Source organism: Gossypium arboreum, chromosome 9 (genome assembly GCF_025698485.1).
Source record: "Gossypium arboreum isolate Shixiya-1 chromosome 9, ASM2569848v2, whole genome shotgun sequence".
NCBI classification, from domain to species: Eukaryota; Viridiplantae; Streptophyta; class Magnoliopsida; order Malvales; family Malvaceae; genus Gossypium; species Gossypium arboreum.
Window position 1 is genome coordinate 65,175,440 of NC_069078.1, and position 10,207 is coordinate 65,185,646.

The window sequence follows — 10,207 nt, forward strand, 5'->3', positions numbered from 1 at the left end:
TATGTTGTTAATTTCATGTGTAATTATGGTTAATTAGTTTCAAACAATACATTTCATTTTTTTATTATATGCTATTTTTAAAAATATATTCGTGTGTTAAGTCAATGATTTTTCCACATGCACATGCGTGTGATAGGATTTCTAGTATTATTTATCTATTTTATGAATAACTAAATTATGGTAGAGCGAAGAAATTTACGTAAAAATATATTTATAAATAGTCTATAAAATTATAAATTTATAAAAAAATTTATGTAAACCTAACATTACTTTAATTGAATGTTACAATTAAAATAAAGAAAATTTTGATGTCTTGAGTTCAAATCTCATCATTTATTTGTTTTCTAGATTTTATATAAAATACAAGAAATACTTTCAAAATAATATTTGTTGCTTTATAAAAATAATGGGTTTTAAAATTTTATCATTGAATTAGAATTGATTGATGAATGATACACTATGAGAGAAAAATTATGTAAAAATATATTTATAAAAAGTTTATATAATAACAGGCAAAATTGAACAACAAACGAGATTAATACTACTTGAATCCAAGCCACACTTATGATGGTGTTCTAGGACGGTGAACACTCTTAACCATCAGACCATCATATAGGACTCAAATAAAACTTTATTTTAATCATAAGATAGAGGTTGAAGATTTTAATGTCCTATGATTCAATTGTTTTTTACAGTAAAATACTCACAATAATAATTATTAATTTTTGAATAAAATGATATTTTTAATCAATTTTAGTTAAATTAATTTTTGGTTGATTTATTATACCAACTTACTTAGAAAATTGAATGTAATTACCTATAATATCGGTTAAAAATAAATTTTATATAGAAAATTTATATAAAATAACAAGAACAATAACAAAGTTCTAATTGAAATTTTAGAAAGTTGGATGTTTTATGTTGAAGGCCCACAATATAGATTCTTTTAAGATTTTTAATGTATAAAACACAAATTACCTTAATTTATTAAATTTTATTCTTTTTAATATTTTTCTGGACCAAGTTAATATTGAATTAATTAGTTATATCAACTTAATTCATCAAATAAATTTTTAGTATAATGCTTACTTTTACTTATAACTTTCCAATTCTTAAATCAAAAGAAAAAAAGCTCTTAACCCATGTCTTCAAAGTTGTTGTAATAGCAACACTACCAATTAAATTCAGTAGTGAATCTGGGAGCTGATAGGAGCCTCAATCCCCATAAAATAAAAAATGTTCTATTTAGACCCCTCTATAATTTATAAAATTTTAAATTATTAATGGTAAAATTACACATTGGTCCCCTCAAAATAATAAAAATTAATCTTTTGAAATTATAAAAATATAAGCTTAAAATTGTGAAATTACTATTGTAAAATAAAAAATTAATTTAATCCCCAAATAAATTCTAACTTTACCCTGATTAAATTAAAGCTCAAACAACAATTCAATCGAATACTTAAATATATATTAATAATTAATTGATTCTCTTGAAATAAAAATAATAATTCAACTGGATTCATGAAGAACTTAACTAAAAAGATACTATCACAGAAATAATTGTCAACATTAATTTTAAGATTTAGGTTTTAAAATTCATTATATGTCGCTATTGCCAGATAAAGCATTTCTAAAGCCAAAATTACAAGCAACATTTAAGCATGTAATTGACAGGGGCGGGCGCGGCACCAAAATATAATAAAATAAAATTACAAGCTAATGTAATAATAAAATGGTTAAAATATGTTACAGATCCTATACATTTCATATATTTAAATTTTAGTACTTCTATATTTTTAAATAAAAAATTTCAACCAAACAACGACACAAAAGATGTGTATAATTTGAAAACGATTGGATTGAATTTCAATTTTTCGAATAAATCCAAAATTATTTCTTTTAAATATTTTTATTTAGAAGACATTAAAATATTAGAACATTATATGTATACTCTGCATATTTAATAAATTGAAGACCAAACACAGCACGTCCGTCACAAGTTTTTACATTGTCCAGGAAAACATTAAAAAAAAAAAAAAGTTTTAATTCAAATCATACAAATTCTAGCTGAGGTTCCAAATGTCACCTGTAAAAAGTACCACAAATGTATCTTGCCATGTTTATAAACATGCCTGAAATAGATACCGGAAACTATACCCTCAGCCCTTTTGGTCAAGAATGGTGTCAACCCTAGACCTCCTAAGATTCTCACTTTAAACATGAGTCAATTATACACGAAAAAGTAGTCCATATCACTCAAGGGCTAGAGGAAAAGGTTGCACACAAGAGGTTTTAACTTCAGACACCGTCAAATACAACCGCTTTAGGGGGTAGCTGCATGAATCAACTGAACTAAATTCTGGGTTCATAATGAATATGTTCTCACTAAAACAAATGATCAACCCAAAGAAAGTCACAACAAAACAGTACTCGATTATATTTGATTTTCATTCTAAATATAAGATAGCTAAAGAAGAATAAGTGATTATTCCTACACAAAAGCTGCCATAGGAGACTATTTTACTTGGACTGGGGTGTGAATAGGTCATAAGTATGTCTCTTACGCGAGTATAGTCAAAATTTTCTAAGCTTTTACATGTACTTGGGAGAATCCTAAGAGGTCATATCCCCATACCCGAGTGTCAAATATAGGCACTTAAAGAAAAAGAGTCGGAGCAACATAGGTAGGAGATCATATAGAAGAAAAGAACCAAGTTCCGGAATATAGCAGACAATTATGCAGCAAAAGATACAATAGCATGCTAACATCATAGAATCATTTGAGATATGGTACTAACAGCTAAGAGTTTCAACATAACAAACTGGTTGGCAGCCACTAGAAGCCCCCAAAGGTTTCATTCTGCTGCTGGATGAGACTCAAGAAATGGGACTAGGTTGCCGGTGTAAAGCACTGGAATGCTGAAACTACTGAAATAAGAACAGCAATGCACCTCATAGTTTCATTGTCTAAGAACAAAAAGCTATGTTACTCAGACTTTGGTGTAAATGTCAGAAACAGGTGTGATTACTTTTTTCTATGTTTTTCCATGTCTTTGGAGGGTTATATCCTTGTACCCTTATCTTGAATAAGTGTTGGATATGAGTGATGGAGACGGATACTTCAAGAAAATGACTAGTGGGAGCAACCTATACAAAGCAGCTTCACTATGTTATCAATGGCAAGGAAGGGGTGCAGGAGGGCACTGATCAGAGGTAAACGATATCAAAAGAAAGATCGAAAGCCACTGCAAAGGAAAATGCCATGGAAAGGGAAATGTGATGTCTAAAGAAAAAATTCAACAATTAAAAAACATTCATATCAAAAGCCAGAAGAGTAAATATGGTGGAGATGATGTATGCATGCCATTCTAGGAAATGATGCCATTGTGAAGGATGCAAGCATCATTAATGATGTTCATGAGCTATGCAACCATTAATATAGGCATCTGACAACATGATAAATGGAATTTGCCAACAAGCTCAACTGATTTTTGATTTCTAAAGGAAGGTGCCTTAAGAAACATGCATTTCCTGTTTGCAAGGAAAAGTTGCGCAACTGGGGATCATTCAAGATCAGAAAATCGTAAGCCAATAGTAAGATAATGATATTATTTCAGTTCACTTGGCAAATCAAGATCCAGGGAAGCAAAAGAGTAGAGTGAATGAGTTACATGCAATCATTATCAAGCAGAAAACAGTCCAAGATGTAGAAGTTATGCAGAATTCCATCAGACATGATGCAAAATTTGCAGCAATGAATGATAATTGAGGTATCAAGAGAAGCTCCGAAAATTTTAGTATGAGATAGAACACAGTATTCAGTTTTTGCATTGACTGATTCACGAAGCAGGAACATGGCACAACATTATGAATAGAAAGAAAGAAACCGAGAACATTCTTCACAGAAGAGTCAATATGCTATTTATTTACGGTAGATCATTTCCCTTTTTCTTTTGATATAGCACTAGAAACAGACCACGGAAAAAGATGATGGGGGAATATTCATCGAAGTATCACATTGTACCATCAATAGGACGATATGAGCAGCAGAGAGAAAGAGAGGGATAGGTAGACATATAATAAACAAACATACTATGAATTTGTTATTTCTAGGAGTAAACATTAAACGCAGAGTATAAAAGTAATGGAAATAAGGACGCCATACTAAGAAAAGATCTGATGTAACAGTTCCCAAGGAATGAAAGATCCTAAGAAGTTGCTAAGATATCACAGATGGAGAATAATAGTTTAAGCAACGAGGAGGGAACCGAACTCCCATGAATGCTAAACCAGCAGCAAGTCTTCCGGAAAGATCTTGAAAGGCATTCTTATGGACGAAATACAGGGAGTTTGGTTGAAGAAAACTAGAATAGGAAGTCATCTCCAAAAAGCAAAACTAAGGGAATGACTGAGGAAACATCTGAGGAAGAAAATTCCAAGATTCTAAACTATTCACCTTCAACTACCAAGATCTTTAAGATTCAAGTAGCCATTATAAATGCTTGAATCAAGTTTTCAGCTTCACGCTTCTGCTGTGGAGTGCCAGTTATAAGAGCTACACGTTCCCCTCGAGAGGATTTGGATTCAGAAATTTCAATCATTGCCCCGGATAACTGAAAGACAGTAAGACTGTGTGAGAATGTCATTCAATCACCTTTCGCACTAATAAAAATAATTCAGTAAACGATACAAAATATTCTCCCAACTTACTACCTAAGGCATCATAGTTAAAACAATAGCTATAAAAGGGGCGGAAAAGAGCCAAAAACCATGTCGTCAATATTCAATTTTTTATCTTCATTCATCTCAATTTTAGGCTTATTCTACAGCAAAATCATCAATAAACTAATAAACCAACCTTTCTTATGTTGGCTAAATTGAGCCCTCCTTTGCCCATCACTTTACCGACTGCATTTGAAGGGATCAATATTTCAAGAGTTGAAGATGCAGGCAAGCTGTATGAAATCCATAAATGGAAGAAACAGATTCAAATTGAAGGTATTAATGTCGGAAGAAAGACTTAAAGCATGATATCATACAAGCATGATATACCTACCCTCCATAGAGCTTCGATGAATATGAGGGCATGGACCCATAGCCGTTTTCCCCCATCTATTAGAGACGAAAACAGAAATGTTAAGGAAAGAAACTAAAATCAAGACAAGCACAAACAAATTCTAAATCGCATAAAAAAATAAAAAAGGAACATGAAATCAAAGAAAACAGGAAGTAATGTATCATAAACAGATAGGCAATAACTAACGACAAATAACCATTAAAAACTGCCCTGGAATTGCATCCCAGCTCAAAGCTACCACATATTCAATAAATGGAAGAGAAGCTGAGACAAAGCATGCAAATGAGACGGAGAAACAAATTTTCGTTGGTAAAATGAAAATAGTAATTTATCCCTAACTATTAAATAACACTCAACACCCCACTCACCACCCTGACCCAATAAAAGAAGTCTTAACAACATAGCTCAAATGCTTAGATTGAGTGGTAAATCAATCAAAAATTATTTAAAAAACTTCAGCAGATCAAATTCAATGACCATATTTTAAACTAGTAAAGTTGTTTTAGGGGGAAAATTAATGGTTGATAAAACAAAATTTTATAGCAGCTTACTGCAGGAATGAATCACATTTATAAGTATGATGCATAAAGATGACACCAACATTGACCAGGGCATGAAAAATAAGGATAAAAAACCATAGTTATGATGGTAGCAGTAACAACATCTCCGTAATTACGTACTGGCAGGGTTCCATATCCATAGAGGCTGCTTGAAGAAAGAACACCAAGGTCACTTCCACTTTCAGCCCTTTGATCAAAAGCCAAAGTAGCAACTGGAGGAACAGAAGACAAGAGAGATGATACTGAAAGACTTGCACCACCCGAGTAGAGAGCATCAGCACCTACAGAAGGGTTATGACCACCATCTTTTTCTTTCAAAACATCATCTCGGAGCCTTAGAACAATCTGTATAAGTGCATCTCTAACACTACTAACTTCTCCAGCAACCTAAAGACACAGAGTTAGCATAGAAACCTGTTCCAATAGAAAGAAAACAAAAACATCACATGTCTTCAGAGAGAAAGGAAGAGAACAAACCTCAACAAGCTCATCATTGGCATCAGCGCACTTCGGCTTATCCTTTTTTGATATACGTACATCAGCTTTAGTTCTCTTCCGAATTTCATTTATAATAGAACCACCTTTTCCAATAATACAACCAATAACTTTAGATGGAACGAGGAGCCTCATAGTTACAGTTTCATGATCTTCATCATTAATCTTCCCTTGCAGCAATAGAACAGCTTCAACAGCCATGGATTTTAAATCATCAGGTGACTGTCAAGTCAAGCCACATTAAACACATGAGAAAACCAAGTATATCTACCTAGTTGATGAATTGCAGATAAAATTATGCAGGAATCCAGACCAGAGAAATTGAATCAAGGGCATACCTCTGTAGCTATTACAGTTATAATACAGTCATCGCGATCAGCCTTTGTATCATCAACGTCGATACGAGCACCACTTGCCTGCCTTATACTTTTGATAGTACTCCCTGCCCTTCCAATGACACGCCCAATCTTGTCAAATGGGCAGAGTACTCTGACTATCAACTCTTCAGATCGGGAGGCACCAGAAAACCCCGAAACAAGGGGAAGAGCAGATGAGTACACGGGCCAGGTACTCCCTGTATCACCATATCCCTGAAGATCTGACACATGTGCAGCACCCAATATAGGTGGAACTGATCTAGAAGGAAGAACAGGATCTGGATTCGGATATAAGCCACCTGGAGGATAAATAGGAACATCTGATGGGATAATGATACTTTGAGCTGGAGGAGCTTCTGCCACTGTTGTCTCAAGAGGGATTTCTTCTCTGGGACTGAACTTGTACATGATTGCAGAAACAGCAAAAAGTGCTTTCTTAACAGCCTCCGGTTCACCAGTTATCTGATCACAGGATAGAGCAAACACTGAAAACTGATCCATGTAGCAAAGAAGATGAATAAAAACAAACTGACATCAAACCACCATGAAGAGAATGTATTATAAGAGCATGAAGGCAATGCTTTTACAATCTCAATCATAGTATTGACTCACAACACTTTGTGGTAGACTCAATTCCTTGTAATAAGTGAAGCTAGTCTATGGCATTATCTATATTTCATTTTTAAAGTATAGGGATTAGGGAATACATTGGTAATATTATATTTGACTAACACAACAATAAAAATTCTCACAATCAATGGTTGCTGAATATACAATAATCCATTATTTGCACAAGGAGGGATAAGGCATTCAAACACATCATCAAGCTTGAGAAACAAGAAAATAACCATTTGCAAACACCACAAACCTGAACGAAGTTGTCAAAATCCATGGCACAAGAATGACTTGGATCACCAGCATCCTTAGCAGTAACTTTAATGTTGGCCCGAGTCTTGCCCCTCAGTTTCTTAATAGTTGAACCCGCCTTCCCAATGATGTTAGAAGATTGGCTAGATGGGACAAGAATTTGGCATTCCTCCCTGTATTTATCTGTCCGTTTCTTTTCAGAATCCCCCATGACAGCAATGGCATTTGCAACCACAGTGTGAACTCGAAGCAGAGCATCTTGAGAAGCACATAAAGGCCCTTTGTTATAGAATTCATCCTCTACCTCAATTTCTTCCTTCTCCTTAACAAAACAATATATCGTAATAACCCTATACTTAGAACCAGGGTATGGATCAACCACCTTAACCTTTGCCCTCGTCTCTTGCCTAATCGAATTTATGACTTTACCACCTTTACCAATGACACTCCCAATCACCTCATCAGGGCAAAGTATTCTATAAACAACAAGTTCATTATTGCTTTTATCATCTCTATCATTCAATCTTCTCTTCTGATTCCTACTATCCCCATCATTATCTCTTTGACCTCGATTACGCTTACCACTCTCACCCATTGTATTTTGGTATTAAAATTAAAAAGTCCTGAAACCATAAACTAAAAGTTTTAAGTCCAAAGGAAATCAAATTGAGTCTAAACACAATGCAAGCACATATATACTTATAGTTAATACATTTTCAAGCCTTCTTTTCATATCAAAAACTATTTGCTTGGCTTCTCCCATTGCATATCGAATTCAAAGCTACTTAACAAATTAAAAACAAAATTGCAGAACTCAAAGAATCATAATTTTAATCAAATATAAAGACACCCAAACCAAAAAAGCACCAGCCAACCAACCGATAAGACAACTACGATATATTCAAGATAGATTAAAACCCTATTTTTTTCATATGAATTTTTTCCAATGAAAATTTTAAAAGGGAAAAACCCTATCACCAAAAAAAAGGGGAAAATCAAAGGAAAGAATTGGAAAACAGAGATATGAAGGAAAACCCTGTTTGAGGAAGGAAATACAGAATGCTTACCAGACAGATTTTTCAAAGTATGAGACAATAGAAAGGAAACCCTTAAACGAAGAAAAAAAGAAGAGGGTTTAGATAGAAAGAGGAAGGGTCCTTAGGTGGAGTTCCCTTGGATTCGCAGTTAACAACAATAATTTCCTAGCGACTTTTTTTTTTTTTTTTTGGTAAACTACACTCTAAACTATTGCTAACGCTTTTTAAAAAATATACAATTTGGTTACTGTATTATTTAAATTTTTTTATTTAAGTTACTAAACTATTAAATTTTTCATTTTAAAAAGTTTTACCACCAAGTTTTAAGTAACAATTCGATAATCGATACGATAGATCAGCACTTATCACGGGTACAAAAATATACCTTAAATATAAGTTGATCTTATAATTAATGTCAAAGATTGGAGAAAAAAATTATTTAAATTTTGATTCGTAAATTTATAACATTTAAAGTTGTTTCATTAAAAAAAACTAAACTATAGAAGAGAAAGGGAAAGAGAGCTTTCAATTGATGTAAAGTGCTAACAAAGAAAGCCATATAGCATTGTTTTAAACTGTCCAATAACTTAAATAAAAACTTTTAAATAGGTTAGTGATCAAATTATAACTTTTTTTAGTTAACCCATAGTTTAGTGACTAATAATGTAGTTTACATTTTTTTAACTGTAAATAAAAAAGGATAAACTGTCAAAATAGTCACTTTTATTTCCATCAAGTTACATTTTAGTCACTTATATTTGAAATGTTATGTTCTAGTCATTTACATTATCGTGTTGCAATATTTCAGTCACTGAGTGTTAATTGTCATTAAAAGTGTAATGGTAAGCTAACGTGGCACGTTAAATTATCATTTGAAACAAAAAATTTAGATTAAATTATACATTTGGTCCCTATATTTTTTTTTTATGTTAAAAGAGATGGAGAAGGGAGGAAAATAGAGGAAGAAGTAGAAGAGAATGAAAAATAAAGGAAAATTAAAAGAACATAAAAGAAAAAAAACTCAAAATGAAATAATATGGAGACTAATTGTATAATTTAACCTAAAATTTTTGTTTAAACTGATGATTTAACGTACCACGTCAGCTTACAATTACACTATTAACGACAATTAACAGCTCAATAACTAAAATGTTACAACACGTTAATGTAAGTGATTAAAACATAACATTTTAAACATAAGTAACTAAATATAACTTATAAAAAACAAAATTAACTATTTTGATAGTTTACCCAAAAAAAAGCTAATCCCCCAATTCAATGGGCCGAGCTTGGATTAGTTAATTGAACTTAAAAATCCTAAAATCAGTAGTAAAGTTAGATGCTTAACTTGTTACTATTGAAAATTCCTCCAACCCAAAAATTTAATTAAAAATAGGTTAAACAAGCAATATGTTATTGTACTCTTTACAAATTTTGAATTTAGTCCCTATACCTTTATTTTTAGGAATTTAGTTTCTCTACTTTTCAGATTTCAAAATTCGATTCAATTGTTAACATTTTAAAATTATTTTGTTAAATTCAAGTTCATTATAATATCATTTTTTAGTTATATGGTTACTAAGGGAGTTCTTTTTTTTCATTTCAAAATGTCACACTAACAAATTTAATAAAAAAATCTATTGGATCTAAATTTTAAAATATGAAAACTAGAGGGTAAATCCCGAAACAAAAGTAGAGAGGTTAAATTCTAAATTTCTTGAAGAGTACAAGGACTTATTGCATATTTTAACCTTAAAATAATAGGTTAGATATGCTCTAATTTCACTACTT

General features: G+C 32.1%; 1 protein-coding gene across 1 annotated transcript; it reads right to left on the reverse strand.

The window, feature by feature from the left end:
* Positions 1 to 1,932: 1,932 nt before the first annotated feature.
* LOC108456945 (KH domain-containing protein At4g18375) lies at positions 1,933 to 8,656 on the reverse strand. Its single transcript, XM_017755709.2, has 8 exons — positions 8,447 to 8,656; positions 7,381 to 8,002; positions 6,474 to 6,974; positions 6,118 to 6,357; positions 5,761 to 6,027; positions 5,060 to 5,115; positions 4,862 to 4,958; positions 1,933 to 4,616 (listed from the first exon to the last, which is right to left on the reverse strand). Exons 2-8 carry the CDS (start codon positions 7,972 to 7,974, stop codon positions 4,485 to 4,487), a joined length of 1,887 nt encoding a protein of 628 aa, XP_017611198.1. The 5' UTR covers positions 7,975 to 8,002; positions 8,447 to 8,656; the 3' UTR covers positions 1,933 to 4,484.
* Between the last annotated feature and the right edge of the window lie 1,551 nt (positions 8,657 to 10,207).

Coding starts and splice junctions, on each gene's coding strand:
- LOC108456945 (XM_017755709.2), bottom strand. CDS start 7,974: ATGGGTGAGAGTGGTAAGCGTAATCGAGGTCAAAGAGATAATGATGGG. Junction 6,358..6,473: donor TAACTGTAATAGCTACAGAG/GTATGCCCTTGA, acceptor TTGACTTGACAG/TCACCTGATGATTTAAAATC. Junction 6,028..6,117: donor CCAATGATGAGCTTGTTGAG/GTTTGTTCTCTT, acceptor CTGTGTCTTTAG/GTTGCTGGAGAAGTTAGTAG.